At 40.0% G+C, this 17,439-nt stretch overlaps 1 protein-coding gene across 4 annotated transcripts in view; it reads right to left on the reverse strand.

The window, feature by feature from the left end:
- Positions 1 to 17,439, reverse strand: part of PPARD (peroxisome proliferator activated receptor delta) — a 62,228-nt gene that overhangs the window by 27,406 nt on the left and 17,383 nt on the right. The window contains exons 1-2 of one of the 4 annotated variants that reach the window (XM_089514657.1): positions 13,494 to 13,515; positions 8,432 to 11,025 (exon numbers count right to left, since the gene is read on the reverse strand). The exons of 2 other annotated variants lie outside the window; for them this stretch is intronic. In XM_089514657.1, the coding sequence (XP_089370783.1) occupies positions 8,662 to 11,025 (2,364 nt within the window). In that variant the 5' untranslated portion in view covers positions 13,494 to 13,515 and the 3' untranslated portion in view covers positions 8,432 to 8,661. Of the gene's footprint in view, positions 1 to 8,431; positions 11,026 to 13,493; positions 13,516 to 17,439 lie in introns of those variants that run through there. One more of the 4 variants, XM_089514656.1, reaches the window with a different exon arrangement.

Below are 17,439 nucleotides of genomic sequence, written 5' to 3' on the forward strand. Positions count from 1 at the left end.
AAAGACCTTAAACAGCGAACAATCACAAGCTTGTTGTTATGGTGGCCCACAATAAAGTACTTGGTGGCATTGAGCCTGTGACTTAGTAAAAAGGTACCTAAACCACAAAACCGATTATCTCATGCAATTGATAATCCCAGGTCTCCTTCCTAGAGACAGGCCAGTAGAGAAACTAAGTGGTTCTACAGCCAGACCGCTCCTAAGGGGCAGCGGGAGGCTACCCCTTTCCTGGCTGGATCAGGGTTGCGGCAGCCTCACGCTGCGGCCCTGATCCGTCCTTTAGGGGTGCACCCTCTAAAGGTCACCATAGCCATGGTGCCATGACTGTATGGCACCCCTTCGGCACTACATCATCTGGACACAGCACCGAAGGCGTGCCATGATGCCGCGCACAGTCTGGAGCAGCATGTGGCATCATGGCACCCTGGGGCAGAGTCAGGGCGTGCATCATCAGGATGCTGTATCCTGACTCCGCCCACAGGCCAGCCTTTCTGTATAGGGCCCATGAATCAAATAAATTACAGGAACTGAATTTCTCTTAAAACAGACAAGTGAGATACTAAACATGCCACAATATTAGAGAAAAAATATTTTTGCAGACAGGGTGGAATCTAATTATTTTCATGTCCTGACAGAACTGCTTATGTTTGCAGAAATGAGAAGAAGGCAACCTTTCCCTACATCTTCCATATTGTTTTTGTTAACTGCCCTCAAGTTGATAAACACAACCTTTTTGGTCCTAATCCTTTGCTTGTACAGCTTGGCTTTTTCTGCCATTTTCATGTAGCCACTTCAGTGTTTTTTCCAGATGTGCACCTGAGCTAAAGAGAGGTCTGAAAACAATTCTATGGTTGAGCAAGCATGTTTGAACTCTGTTTGAAACACTAAGAGAAATGCACAATATTCTCAAGTTTAATCATTTGTAGGAGCTAGAAAAAATTAAATATTATTGCCTTTTTTGGAGGTATGTTCAGTTTTTCCTATTTAGATTGTATCTGGATACTTTCCCCTCAGAATTAAGTAGTTAATGTAAAACATCCTGAACATACGAAAATAAGGAAGCTATAAGATGGAGATGATCACCTGGTCTAGAAAAAGCTACATATTTGTACACAAAGCTAGTATTTCCCGTAGTGCCTGGATGACAATCAAATCTTATGATTCTACAGAGAATGTTTTGACTCAGATAATGCCAGTTATGTCCATATATGCACACTTTTATCTGCACATGTGCATATGTACACATAGGTTTATTCCTCTCTTTCTCAGAGCTGTAGCTCAATTTCATTATCTATTTTAGGATCAAGAGAAGATGCTCAAATGACTCAAATAACCACCTTAGTTTTCATTTTAGTGCAGTTATGTGAAAAACAGCAAGAAAAATATTGCAATGTGTTTTTAAGTAAGTGAAGGGAGCTCTCCCTTAGTTCTACATAAAGGATACTGAGACCCCATTCACACACAATGTTATCCTTGGCCCACTCCCCAAACTTTCACTGTAGGAAATGGCAGGCACAGAGGAAAAAATGTCCACTGTAGTTTGAAAGTAATGAATAGGATCCTTTAAAAACAAAACAAAAAACCTACATAAAACTGAATTCAAGGCCTTCAGCATCTGTTAGCGACTTGGGAAGGTTAAGATGAAGAGAGGTGTGGAAAGACATATACTAAGACACATAAACAATCGCTACTCAATCTCCCATTAGATTTCCCTGATCTTTAAAATCCACCAGAGCAACGAGACTGATATTTGGGTTAGAAGAACTGTGCATACATTCCTTTTTCTTCCAGGCATACTGGCACTGTAATATGATGGTGGCCCACCCCAGATTTCCCTCTCTCGCCAGTAATCTATACCTTTCGGCAAACTCAGATTTGTTGTGCTGACTTCTCAAACTGAACACAGTTCACCCCAGACATTAAACTTGCCTACTCAGAAAGAGCCAGCATGGTGCAATAGTTTGAGCATTGGACTATAACTCTGGAGACCAGGGTTCAAATCCCTGCTTGGCCATGGAAAACCACTGGATGACTTTGGGGAAGTCACAATATCTCAGCCTTAGAAGAAGGCAAAGGCAAAGACCCTCTGAACAAATCTTGCCAAGTCTTGACAGGTTCACCTTAGGGGTGCCATAGTTCAGAAATGAGTTGAAAGCAAACAACAATTCAGTGTAACACAAGTCAAGCCTGTTAAGAGTACGTGGTACAACTTTTACAAACATGAAAAATATCAAGGAATAGAGCAGGGGTTGGCAACCCCCGGCCCGCGGGCCGTCTCCTCCTCCTCCTCCTGGGCCGCACGACCGCGCTGCCCTCCTCCTCCTCCACCGCGCAGAGGAGGAAGAGGAGGGCCGCGCGGCCTGGGGCAGAGGAGGCAAAGGGGGAAGCCCCACGCCGCCCTCCCCTTCTCCCTGGGGCCGCACAGGCCGAGAAGGGGCCCGCGGAGGCGGCCTGCCGCCTCCTGGGCTCCTCCACGGCCCTTGGAGCCCTTTCGGCCAAAGGGAAGAGCCAAAGGGAAGGGCCTGGGACGGGTGATCAAGCCCTTCCCTTCGGCCTCCCTCCCCTTTGGTCGAAAGGGCCCCTTGGAGCCCGTTCGGCCGAAGGAAGGGACCGAGGAGGAGAGGGTGGGCACATGCCTCCTCCCCGCAGGGCTTTGGTGGAATGTCCGCCCCGGTGTGCAGCCCCGCCCCCGGAGGGTGGAAGCTCCACCCCTGGCATGCGGCCCTGCCCCCGGAGGGTGGAAGCTCTACCCCCCGGCTTCGGCCCCCCAGTTGTCTGAGGGACAGCAACCCGGCCCCTGGCTCAAAAAGGTTGCCTACCCCTGGAATAGAGATTTTACAAAGCAAGTGTAAGACACAATAGGGGCCCACTTTATGCCAAGAGAAACTACCCTTCACTCTCTGAAATCTTTTCAATTAGTTGGCATTCTTGCTGTTGTTCCTATGTGACTTCAATTTGTTTCCTACTTATGGCAACCCTAAGGCGAACCTAAAGATATGGCTAAGTACAAAAGTCTCAGTTTGATCATCTTGGTTTCCAGGAAGTTTCAGGCTTGATGTGTTCACAGACCCATATGTTTGTCTTTTTGACAGCTCTTTTAGGTATCCTCAGCACCACATCTCAAATGATTTGATTCTCTTCCTATCTGCTTTCTTTACTGTCTAGCTCTCATATGGTGATACAGTGGCATGGACAAGTCTAACTTTGGTGCTCAGTTGTATATCTTTACACTTTAAGATCTTTTCTAGCTTTTTCATGGCTGCCATTCCCATTCCTAGTCTTATTATTATTATTTCTTGGCTGCAAATGTATCTCCATTTTGATCAATATTTGGTCCAAGGTATGGGAATTTTTTTTACGACTGTACAGTATTTCAATTTCTTCATTGTCTAGGTTGAATGTATGTAAGATTTTCATGGTCATTATTTTTCTTTTATTTATGTTCAGCACTAAGCCTACCTTTGCACTTTCTTCTTTGACCTTCCATCATCATCATCCCTAGTCAAACTAGCAAGACTTTATCCAAAAATACATAAAGGGATCTTGTAGCACCTCTGAAACTGAACAAAAAATATTGTAGCAGAAGCTTTCATAGACTTGGTCTATTTCCTCAAATGTCCACAAATGCAACAAATATCCAACAACATCAAGCTAATATCTCACTGGAAACAAACCAGTGAACGTTATTCCTTATATGAAATGTTCTGGATCAAGTTGCAAGTCCTCCATATAATTATTCCATATTCTAACAAATTAAATACACTATGCAGATCAGGAAAAATTCTATATTTGTATACCTCTGTTTTTCTTGCACCACCTCTGCATTCCACAGGTGTGCGTGAGGTTTCCTGTGGAGTTAATACTTACTTAAATGCCTCACCCATTTCAGAGGATAAAAGCAAGGCCAGCCTTCATCCTAAGTAAAGCTAACACAGCAAGTAGGAAAGCAGCTGTTAACAGTAGTAAGTAATCAAAACACAGTAAAGGAAGCTGAGAGCAGCACAAACACAAAGGAACATTGTGCCTAAGGCACTTTAGGGGTTGGTTCCAAGGATACAACAAGAGAAGTTTTTTAATTGATGATAAAATGAGTGGGGAAGAGAAGCTTTCTGCTACTGTCAGCTAGCAGCACTGAAATGACAATAGCAAAAATGCTCCAGGGAGGCTCTTTCATGTTTCCAGCAGAGCTAGCCCACACTAACAATATCTTGGTTAGAAAATGAAATCTAATTTAAAAGTGTTAGCATTGAGAATATTTTCCTTCTTCGCTTTGTCAGGAATCTTAGCTTCCTGACTGCTTCTTTCCTTTCCCATGGGTCTCGCAGATAAGAGACTAAAGTAGTGAGAAACTGCATCCAAGGAACAAGGGGAGGCTCATGCACATGTGTCAACAGTAAAAAAGAAAAGAAAAAAGAAAAGAAGGAGTAAAATAAAAATAAACTGCAGGTGTACTCATGCTAAATCACTGCTCCCTTGGTGTGCTTGGTCTAATTTCAAAAGCCGTACCAGCCAAGTCAAGCAACTTCCACATTTGCTCAAATACAGCATCTTGAATTATGATCTCCTCATTACGTGAATAATGTTTAGGATTTGTTGTTCATATCCAGCTGCACTCTCATTTATAGCTAAAAGTGATCTAGCAAGCAGGCCTGTCTACCACAAATGCAAGCCTTCTTCCAGCCCTCATTTTTACTAATTATGGGGGGTGGGACAGAGAGGAGAGTGCAAGCATTTGTGGCACAGGTTCACTGTAACCTCTCAGAACTTTTAGTTATTAAAAAAAATACTGTGTGTACTAAATACAACAGCTGGGTATATATCTTGATCTGAATCCCCTGTGATTTTTTTTTTGAACTTACTAATATGATTGGGCAACCCATAGCTCTCCAAATATTGTTGGACTTCAACTTCAGGTTCTTCTCTTGACTCAGTTCTTGCTGTTCCTTCACTTCCTTATGATCTGGATTGGACTGACCTGTTATTATATGTCCTTCTTGGATTTCATGGCTGGATTACCCTTTATAGGAAACCCAATAAATCAGATCTGCCTTGCTTTCGTGCTGCAGTTGTGCCAGGTTTTTTGAAACTGAAGGGGCAATGTTTAATAAGTAATTATCAAAAAAAGAAAAAGACAAAACACCCCCATAATTTGCATTCCAAAACTGCATGAGACCTTCCCTTACCAGGTGTTGTTGTAATGGAAGGCTGGCTTTTGGAAAGTGATGAAAACAGAATTCCCAAGTGCTACCTCTTTCTTTTAGTCCTGCTACTAGGTTGTTAATACTAACATTTTAATAGTACTCACAAAGTTAAGCGGGTAATGGTTTTCCTATCATTTGCTTCCATGTTAGGAAAAGTTATGCCTGTTAAAGTGCTGAACATCCAGCTGGTAATAGAAACCCTGGAACAAGGCCAGTAAGAAGGCTGTCTACCTAATTACTAGCCATTGGGTTTCTTTCAACCAATCACCTGTTCTTAAACGTAACAGATTTTTCTTATATCTAAGAATATTTGTAGACTTGACAGAAAAAACACAAGATAGCATTTGAATATAACTTTATCACAAGATCCCATTTTGCTTAAAGCACAGTACTGCATAGCTTGTTATTAATGACATGTATGCCATTTCTGTCTCTGAGAATGTGTTTTTTATGAAATGAAAGTGTGGCAAAGTAAAAGATGCCAAAAATCTCTACAATATTTTTATATGTGGAGAAAAAGTTAACAATTTCTGTGATCCCTCTACTTCACACATTAGCATTTTGGCACCATGTAATGCACTACCATGATTCTTGGTTGTCAGAGACAATCTCTTTTCTCTGGTGCCAGCCCTTAGTATCTCACTACCCTCATTTTGCCTTTTGGAGGAATACAGGTGATGCTTTTTTAAAAGTTTATCATGTACACATATATTGTAGGGTGCAACTGCTTTCCTTCCATACTTTTGAGGCTAGTATAGGGCATTTTACTGAAGAGCACATACAGTACACACTACCTGAAGCAGATAGAGAAGAATAATCAGCAATATGTAAGGGGCATTGGCAATGCAGGAGTGACTTTTGATTTGAGATAGCAATGCTATCAGTATACAATGATATATCAATTTTCATCTGTGAAAGGTTAAGAGGTATTTACCCATGAAAGCTAGTGTGGTGTAATGGTTTCAGTGTTGGACTACAACTCTGGAGAAAAGGATTCAAATCCCCACTCAGCCATGGAAACCCAGTGGGTTACTTTTAGAAAGTAATACTTTCTCAGCCTCATTGGAAACTGCAAAGGCAATCCTCCTCTAAACAAATATTGCCAAGAAAGCCCTGTGGTAAGTTCACCGTAGGATCACCATGAACTGCAAATGACTTGAAGGCACACAACAATAACAATTTATTCGTATTGATGAAAGGCAAGATATAATTTATTAGTTACCAGTAAGTTCTGCTGTTCTTCAACAGAACTGATGAGCTTGTACATAAGACTCTCCAGAGATTCCATTCAATTACTGATGAGACCTGAACTTATTTAGCTTGAACAAGGTTGCTCCTTCTTCTGCCTACAACTGCAAATACCACTGAAATTAATGGAACGCAATGGTGTCTTGAAGCACTTGTGAATTCAGAAGGAAACAATGTGTCTTAACCTGCCATAAAGGCAGAACCATAAAGAGCCAATGCAGCATAGTGGTTTGAGAGTTGGATTATGACTCTCTGGAGCCCAGGGTTCAATTCCCTGCTCAGCCATGAAACCCACTGGGTGATCTTGGGCAAATCACGTGCTGTCAGCCTCAGGGGATGGCAATAGCAAACCCCATGACAGGGTTATCTTAGGGTTGCCAAAGGTTGGAAACGTCTTGAAGGCAAACAGCAACAACAAAAGCAGAAGACACATATCTTCTCCCCTGTAAGTACAAAAACTAAACATTCTACATTTGTCCTGCTTTCTAATTTATTACTTATGATCCATTTTGGATTCTTGATGTACAAGAAGCTATCAAAAAAAGCTTCTACACAATTTTTGCATGCTTTGCACAATATAAATAAATTGGTACAATGTACTAGTGCTGTTTGATTTCTTTGTAGCATATTATTTTTAATCTCTTATTCTGCTCTTTACTGCATTTTTCTCACAGTTTTAAGTGAAACACATACCGTACTTTCTCTCATGTCACACAACTGTGTTCTTGCTTCTTAAAATATGGATGAAGCTTTGCACCTTCCCATTTGGCTCGTTAATATGTGGGCATTGGTATCTAGTGTCAATATGTTTAATACTGCTTATTTTATTTGTATAAGATATTCTGCCAATTAAACATTTCTGTTCGACGATCTACAGATTCTACACTAATCTAATTTCCTCCTCCTTCTCTCAACTGTGCATTTTTGTTATATTTGATTTAGTTGACAGAACAGCTTTTTCATATAAAATGTTGCATTTATATACCATACATGAGGTATTTAAAACACTCTATATATAGGACTTCAGGACTCTTTACAGAAGTCTCTATAAAAAGTAAGTCCTATGTTCCCATATGGAAGGAGAAAAAGAGAACAGAGCATTTCCTACAGGTGAGAATTTACCTACAGGTTCATAATCCACAGCCTTAGCCATTACATTACTTAGAATGATGCAGAATTCCTCAAGAGTTTTACTTTACAAGTCATGTTTCCTGCTGCAACCATAAAGAAAGGAGAAACTAAACCGAACAAAAACAGACACCGTATGGGAAGTGGAGCAGCAAATGTGCCATATCTAGAAACCTTAGCTTTAAGAAACAACAACAACCCAAAGTAAGAAGCATATTTCTATCAGGACATATATTTCTATATTCACTGACTGCCATTAAAAGTGAAGACACGAATTAGCAGTCTAGTCTACTGTACCTACCTATGTACATACAGTAAATGTGCGAATCACTAGTCTATTCTCATAATTGGCTTTACAAAGAAGCTTCATTAGAATATATGCAGTGGTTAGAATGTTTTTGTTTTTCAGCAAAATAACGTCTACATGTTTTCCCCCAAGTGTATTATTTTCATGTTTATATATTACAGCAGCTGCCACGGTAATCTTTAGGTGCTGTCCCAGACCTTCTCAGGTGACGAGGCAAATCTTGTTGGCAGACAACCCATCATACTGGCTGAACAGGCAGTAAAACAGGAGGCGCTGCTAAGTGCGTGCAACTGCTAGAGATAGCCAGAATGTCTGGAAAGCTTCCCAAGGACATTAGATCATAAAGCAACATCTCAAGGGAATAGGCAAGTTCCTGCGCTACTGAATCAACTTATGCTCCACCAATAAAGCTTCTCTATGACATGCAGTCCTGCACAGGATCTAGTACAACAGGCAGTAATTAATTCAGGTCTCAAGTCACTTCATTTTACAGGACAAAAACCCAGAAGAGATAAAAGCAAATTACTCTTTATTTCTTAGATAAATTACCACTGTACTACTAAGGTAAAGGGAAGTGTGAATATATACAAAAGTTAAAATACATTTTCATGTCAGAGGAAGGTGGGCCAGTCCTGAAAGCTAAGCATCCTTGACCTTAGGTGGAATACTTTGTCAACCTAGCCACCATTAATGGAAAAGAAGGAAGCTGATACACAAGATGGGGGTAATATGGCAACAATTCTTTGGTGTGACTTGCTGCTCTGGCAGATATCCTAATCACAACCTTGTTCTGGCCATACGTATTTGTTCTTCGAGATCAAGGAGTTTACATGTTTGCCGTTTCATCCAGCCAATCAATAACAACAAGACAAATACCAGTGTTACTTGGAAGATTAAAATCATTACAATGGGGTGGAGGGCAATATTTAGCATAGCATTTGAACTTGGTGACCATCCAAGAAGCACCTCCCACCAAGCATGGTCTCCAGCTGACTTAACCTTGGCTACAATCTGGGCAATTTCCTGATTTCTGTGCTGAATTTCCAACATGGCATTTTCACCCATATCTCTGAGTTTCAGCAATTCCAGCTTGAGGGAGGGGTGAGAAAGCAGATTTTTCAGAGTGGAAAGTCCAAAGCCAAGAGAGATAGGAGAGATCTCTCTATACAAAGAGGGGTAAGTCTTCATGTGTTGCACAGTCCAAACAGGCACCCGAAATTGGAAATCACATCCTACAATTACACTAATATTACAAAAACAGCGATTAATATAAGGCAGCATAGGTTGAATTACAAGACCATTAATTATTACAAACTCACATGGAGTCCTTACACAAATACATCCCTTCCCAGTATACACAACTGTAGAAGCTTTCTCTTGAATTACATCGAATGAGCAATGAGAATTATTTATAAGTTGAGGAGGAAAGCATTCATGGTGTTCTTCCAAACTATTATCATCACATATAAAACCCAAGTTTTCCCTCTTCACACAACCCTGCACATTAACTGTTTGCCAGTCGCTGTCCTTCATGAGTGCCCACTGATTGGAGTCTGTGGAATACATGACCAAATCTTTTTCAATTTGGAATCCAAGGGGCACAACAGGATAGACTTGATTAATTTGGGTGGCTTCTACAGTTATTATGAACAGCCGCAGCATATTCTGGGTAGAATCATAAGATGCGTTTAGTAGCCTCCACCATGCTTCTAAAGTTTTTTCACCTGGAGTGAGCTCTGGCCAAATTAAATTCCTTACCTCCATAGGAATTTTTCCTGCTTTAGCTTCTCGAACCATTCCCATGACTACATTCTGTGTGATTGCTTGCGCTTGTTCACATGCTAGAGCCAGGGAAACATTGTTTTGAAGGGATTGGATTCCAGAGACTATCAAAATATTGTCATTTTCTAAAATTCCTTCCCAGACTGGGAGCACTTTACTGATTGCCTGTGGTTGTTCTGTGAGATGTAAGAGAGATTTGGTCAATGGGGCAGTCAGTTTCCCTATCTGCTTTGTTGAATATGAAAGTTTATTAGCTAGCACTTCTATATTGGCTGCATCTATAATAGATACTCCTGCACCTAGGGAGCCAAGCCAATCTTTCAATTCCCTTTTAATCCTTTCTCCATGGTGTACTCCTGCCCACATTTTAACCCACTCCAGCCAACCTTTGTGGCTGATTTCAAGAAAGGGGGCACATTGGGGGACTCTTTGTGACACATTCAAGCCTTGAAAATGAATCTGAACCTCCTTCAGAGAAGTCTGAGGTTGCATGACAAGTTGCTCAGGTTGATCCATTTTCAGCACATGAGAGCCAACAATGGGATTTGTCATGTGGCGGAGGGGGAGAAGGTCTATGATCAGGGGGTTGAATTTAAGAACTGTTTTGTTTTGAGAGCCCAGTTCGAGCTTGTACATGCCATGTTCACTTATATCTTCTGTGATGGAGATATGCCCATAGAATTTAAATCTAACAGCGGATGTTTGCCGGCCACAGTGTGTCCCTTCAATTGTTACCACCCAATCTGGGGGACCCTGCTTAACTAAGTCAGTCCTCTTTAATTCCCATTCTTGTGATTCCCAATTAGCAATTAGGTGGGTGATGTTCTTTCCAGAGGGTGAAATCAAGGACAACTGCAACTGATCTCCCAGAAACCTAGCTGTTTGGGTCCCAACAACAGCTCTCAGGTGCAGAGGTGCACCAGGTTTCCATAAGGCAGCAGAAATTAGAGCAACAGCACATGAGCTGTCCTGGGTGCTGCTGCTTCTGGCTGAATGAGAGTTCATCTGCGTTCTTAAAGGACGACAAGAAACAGGAATACGAAAACGGTCTGCCTGCATGTCATAACAAAACTGTCCAACTTCACCACTGGCTTTGAGAGTGCAATTGGCTAAGTCTCTCCAATGGCAGCTGACCGTGTCTGAGGCAGCATGGAACATGTATAGACTTTGGAACACTCCAGGGTTGGATCTGTTGGCATACAATCCATGCATGTGGCATAGCAACTTTGCTTCAACTCCTCCTCCTTTTGGTGAACAGGCCCATAGCTTCACCGGGATGGTAGACTCATTTTGAACGGCATAAACAAACATCTCTCTATTCCACAGGAACAACATCAAAGGCAACATCTTGGAAAGCATCTGAGAGAGAGAAAAAGCAGAAAAAGAATCTCCCAAAAATCCCCATTGCTTTGGTGTAGGCTGATTACATGACAGAGTACTTCTGGGTTACACCTGCCAACCTCTATACCAAAGGACCAAATTCCTGGAATCACTTCCACTTTACTGGAGATTATGAAATCTTGATAATTACAAGATAATAATGACTTATACTATTCACACTTCTGTAACAGTACAAAACTCTACTTACTTAACCTATTGCTACTCCAGTGAAACACTGTCTTGACTATATTAGAAGATGGTCAGAGTGCGGCCCAAAGTTTATTATAATATGAGGAACCCTATGCAATGCAAGGACTTCCATAGCCCAAGGCCTAGTGTGCTCCTTTTTCCATGTCCACACAGCATGGTAGTCCATCCTGATGGCTAAGCATCCTTGTCCTTAGTTGTTAAATTCTATCAGCTTAGCAATGACGAGACAAACTAATACAAGTTAGGAGGTAAAATGGAATTGACCTAGCAACATGAACCTTCTGTAAGATTTATTCAAACATTCTAAAGTCCATTATATCAAGAGAGACTATCTAAATAAAAGGCAATGCTATCAAGCGTTTTTTGTGGGTTTTTTGGGCTATGTGGCTATGTTCTAGAACATGGCCACATAGCCCAAAAAACCCACAAAAACCCATGGATGCCGACCATGAAAGCCTTCAACTTCTCAATGCTATCAAGCCTTTTCCCATTCACATATAGCTTCACCCACCAGTTCCTCAGAAGACCTTGCACCTACAAAACTTAAAAGCCAGGCTATTAAGCAACCTTACACCAAGACAAAGCCAAAAACCTTCAAACTCTGATGACATCCTGAAAAAATAGCAATTAACAATGCATTTGCCAATTTACAAGGAAAAAAGCAAAACATTTTCCCTTGCGAGGATAAGTCATAAATATAAAATCCTATTGCATTTTAAGCAAAGGCTCTTTTCGGCTTGCGTGCAGTCCAAATTGCTTGTTTTGACTGTTTTTGTGTCATCTTAAAAACCACTGGCTACTTTGACTAACACTTCTAGAATTTGACCTATGCCTCCCCTGAACAACACCACTTCTCTTAGACCCCAAACTTGACCAAAAGAGAAGCTAACTTTGCTGAGCCCTCACAGGGTTCTATAGATGCAGACTGATCAGGTTTAAGGAACTAGATTTACTTGAAATAATATTAATACATTCCTCTAATAAAGTGCTTGCTTAAACCTTGAGTCTCTTACAGATAGTAGCCAGCCTACAGTAAAAAAAAAAGCAATGGCCTGATACAGACAGGCCAAAATAAAGCTGTTTCGAGTCACTTTGGAGGTATGGTGTTTCAATGATGCATGCGTCCTAAGAGTCCAGAAGCCGCACCAAAGCCATGCTCCAGTCCTAAGGACTGGAGTGCAGCTTTGGTGCGGCTTCCAGACTCTTAGGACACATGCATCATTGAAACACCATACCTCCAAAGTGACCTGAAGCAGCTTTATTTTGGCCTGTCTGTATAGGGGCAATGTTTTACTTCTGCAATGGAAAGTAATATTAAAAAACTGTCCTTAAAAGTCATGCTGTACACAAAGAAAAAGCTAGTGTGGGAGGAGAGCCAAAGCTAAGCTAACATTTGTGTTTTTATTTTATTTATTTTTAAAGCTAGCTACCATTTGTAAGAAGCCCAGATATTGAGGAATTTGAGGCATTAAAGCAGAGTATCTGGTCTCTTAACAGATATCTTGGAGATTAGCCCTCAGAGGTTTACACGTGTCCCTGTTTTTAAAACAGTAGTATAACTACTAGTGTAACTACTAGAGAGCTTGCAACCTATTTCATTAGCTGTTTTCCAGAACTGAGTACCACAGAATACTTCTAGTAAACCAAATGTAGCTGACTGAAACAACTTCTTAAACTTTAGCTACTAGTGTTCCAAGTCCCAGAAAAGGAGAGAGATTTTTTTAAAATTGCCTACACACTGGAAATTTTGGGCAGAACAGTAACAAAAGACAAAAACAATTTCTGCTTTAATTATGACATTTTAAAACTTTCCACTCTGTAACACTGGAAACTTCCATCCTGCATCTCTGCATAATAACTAACACAGTCTTTAAGCATTATTATTATTGAGATGGTGGGACCATCAAAAGGTTACCAAGGCATGGGCATCCCATCAGAAGAATGGAGATGGAAATGCTGATGGAGCAGTCATCTGAATAAACTCCAGCTGAACAACAGATAATACATAATTAATATGTATACAGTATAAGTACATGTTCATATTATTTATACAAACATGAACAAGTACATTACACTATGCAATATTGCTATATATACAATTTTTCTTAATAGAAACAAATGTTTAAATAGAATTACTGATAAAAAAAGTTCAGGATTGGAATCAGCAAAGGAATTCCGGTATTATTACTGCAAGCAATACGTATTTGTTACTTTGTGTGCCATTTAACCAAACTTACTTTTTGTCCAAGCAACTAAAGCTTTATATTCTGAATGCTACCCTGAAGTTTCATATACTTCAAGCGCAAGGTTCTCAAAAACTTTCAAGCAGTCGCTCCCCAATTCTTCTGCCCTGTCCTTTCTCCGACCGCTCGCTAGGTGCACAAAGAGAAATTGTCTGCTACTCCGTGATTCAGCTGTGGCCTGGAAGCATTTTTAGTCTGCAGTCACCCAAGATTGTTGATAAATATTTAGCAAACAGTACACCCCCTTCACAGATGGGCTTAGAATTCCTCAGCAGGAATCGGGCATAATTGTATTTCCTTAGTTACATTTTCCCACCACATTTCCCAGTCGTATCAACAACTTCCTGCCTGGCACGTAAACACATTTGTAGCATGTAAAACAAAATAAAACAAAACAAAAACAATTCTGTGAGCACTCCTGCAATGTTATGACTAGCAGATACTAAGCCTATGAGATCCATTAGAACTAGAGCACACAAACATTACATTTGAAGGAAACAGCATTAAAATGAATCAGGGTTAAGATTCTATGGTATCATATTGCTCATGCAATGACAACAGCATAACCAGCTTGACAGGCTCACCACTTTAACAGGGAATATTGAAGATATTGCAGAAGTGGTGGTTGTGGTGACCCTTGCCAACTGATACATGTACATATCCTCACTAGGCACCGTGGCAGTCATCTGGTTTGTGCCTCATACTAGACAGATGGATTTATATAGAGTTTCATATTTCTTTGATGCCTTGTTTTCAGGGTTTGTCAAAGTCAAGGTGCTGTGGGAAGAGTGGCCTCGAAAATAATGTGTGCTAAGGCAATGGCAATTTTTCAGGCCATGGTGTCTTGGCTTAAATGACTTCTCAGAATTAGTCATTGAAGAAACAGGCAATTTTATATGCAGCCAACCTCTGTCTGGAGACACGTGCCAGGTAATTCCATGTAACAACACCAGCAGGGCTTTCTGATCTACTGTAATTTTAATCTATGGAACAAAGGCATAAAGAGAGATAATAAAGTGACGTCGAAGGCTTTCATGGCCGGCATCCATAGTTTTTTGTGGGTTTTTTGGGCTATGTGGCCATGTTCTATAAAATCTACCGGTATCACACTATCCATCCTGCCACCCATCTTAGAAGTGGGAAGCAGGTAACAGATGACAGCAGGACCACCATTCTTATGGAAGCATACAATGTAACAATAAAATCTGTAATAAAAGCAGTGTAATACACTTATTAAAACTTCTGCCTTTTAAAAGCTGAATCTTAACTAACCTGACCAAATAAGATGGTTTAAAATAGGAATACCTAAAGAGTTCCAGTATCTTAGATCAAACACTGAACACAATGGTGACTGCAGTCAAGAAATCAAAAGACTAGGAATGGGAAGGGCAGCTATGAATGAACTAGACAAGATCCTATAGTGTAAAGATGCACAACTGAGCATGATGTCATAGTAAAATAACAATAGAAGAAAACCACAAGAAAGCTGAAAACCTGTCAGATTACAGAAACATTTATATGAGTTAGTTAGTTAATAGGCCATAAAGAAGGAACATAAAAGATTAAAAACTTTCTATGGAGAACTAGATATTTTTATTAAAAAATCTTGGCACACTTCCATGTGTGGGGAACAGTACTGATGTGAATGTTGAATTTTAATAAAACAGAAATAAATCCACACATTGGTGTGGCACCAAGAAACTGCCATCTACTTTTGGGAATACAAATTTTGAGGAGTTCCAATTTTCTGCAGACAGGAATGGATGGTTCAACTGCATGCTCCACTGATTTTGAAAGCATGTTAATGAGACTGTGCATGTTGACCTGTGTCTAAACACATGCTTATCAGGCATACAAAGGGACCATGTATGTATGTGCATACCACACCGCCAACCTTGTGGAAGGTGAAATCTGTCCCATGCTTGGAAATGGTGAAATATATGTAAATAACAATAAATAAATAATCTGAAGAATAGCACATTTATAAGAAACATGCCGAAACTTCACAAAGAGCTATCTATAAATCTTATCTTTTCAAAAGTCAGTAGGGAACATTATCGTAAAATCATATCTTCAGCATAGATTAAAAACTGAACAAGCAATGTTCTGTTAATGATTTCACAGGGATTTAGTAAGCCATGAGTAGCTTTCCTACATTTTTCATGGGAGTTATGATTCCCTCTTCCCCCTCAAAAGAAAAACAAAAAACGAAAAAGAAAAAAGAGACATTAAGGTAATGGTATGTGAGAAACTATTTGTGCCATGGTATAATTATAGATATATAAAGAGAAGTATGTTTACTGCTTTTTCATCTACCCTAGTAAGCTTTCTTGCCAGCATAAAGGCCACACTAAGTATATAAGAAAGCAGACATATACCACATGCAGCAATCCTAATATTGATTTATTACATTTATATCCCTTCCTTTCTCCAAGCAGCACAGATCAGTATACAGGATGGTATATACTGAGTGGCTGTATTGATTTAAGTGAGGAATTAAAGAAAAGTGAGAAAATTAAAGAAAAGAAAAACAATGACTTTCCTCTACCCTGATGCAGCAAAAAAAAGATCAAACCATCCTTCTCTTTGCTTTCACCAAGAGATCGTCTTTTTCTATGCTTTGACCAAGGCATGAAAATGTTAAATTAAGAGGAAACATGTGACATTTCTATAAGCTTAGAAATATTCCACTATTATGTCTAACCAGCTCCTTCCCTTGACAGGGCCATATATCCTGTTTGTGACATATGCAAGAGTAAATCTATATTATGTTATTGTCGTTGTATTCTCTTCCACACTTTGCAATGACTAAAGCCTCCTCATTATTCACATTTTGCTGCAATAGGCTCCTGAATTTTCCATGGCTGATGGAGAGCATGGGGGGAATGGAAATGTCTGGCTATGTCACTGTAGCAAGACACAGATTGACTACATTATCCACTGAGACCTCTGAAAGACCCATTGGTCTGCATCTAGCTATAGGCTTCTCTGATCCCTGCTATGTGCAGTCATGAAATGTCTATGTAAAAGGACTATCAAAGCAAAATTAAGTCCTGGGCGTGGTGAACAGGGAGCTGTAGTTGAGCTACATCTGTGGAACTCATATGCTATACTGGACAATGCAGAATTTGGGCCACACAAAAACCCTTATAGAGGAGCTGTTGTTGTTGTTATTGTTGTTGTTGTTGTGTGCATTCAAGTCATTTCTGACTTATGTCAACCCTAAATTACATGCAAATAAAATAGCATTTCCCAAATATATTTGATGACTTTTTCCGAAAGGTTCACAGAGCCGCATGTATAGATATTATGCTGCTGTTTGGTTAAAAAACCTACAAAGACATATCTTTGTTGTTTACATTTTATATAAACAATGCCTAGCATTTGTATCCTATGAACCTGAATGGCTACATAACAGTTTCAACAAAAGTGACAATACTTCTATGTGTCATAATTGAGATACCTTTAGCATTTTCTCTATGATAGTTCAACAGTGTTTGGCCTATACACCATGGGAAGAATGATGTTCTGCAGAGATTGTTTCAAATAACATTAAGTGAAGAAATGAATAAGATAGCTCCATTATATTGCTGCATTTAAAATCATGCAATTTCTTTCACAACATATCACATGTCACTCTGCCATATCAAATGTCACTATTGGTAATGCTCAAGTCATATTAAAAGAAGGTCTGCATGACCTTTACTTTTAAGAACAAATTATCCACAACTTAAAACATAATTTGCCAGAAAATTGTTATGGGAGTATTGCATGATCTTTTTTTTTCCAGAAGGAAGGTTGCTTTCCTTTGGATGAGAGTGAGTGTGGGATTGACTGTATCTCTGTGATCTGTTCATTTTTCTTTTAAACTTAAGTGTCAAAGTGGAGCATACTGGAAGCAGATTTCTAAAAACAGCATAAGTACAAATTGCATATCAGG

The sequence above is a fragment of the Sceloporus occidentalis genome, unplaced genomic scaffold (genome assembly GCF_023333645.1).
Source record: "Sceloporus occidentalis isolate IW3139 unplaced genomic scaffold, rSceOcc1.0.p SCAF_3, whole genome shotgun sequence".
In the NCBI taxonomy this organism is placed as follows: Eukaryota; Metazoa; Chordata; class Lepidosauria; order Squamata; family Phrynosomatidae; genus Sceloporus; species Sceloporus occidentalis.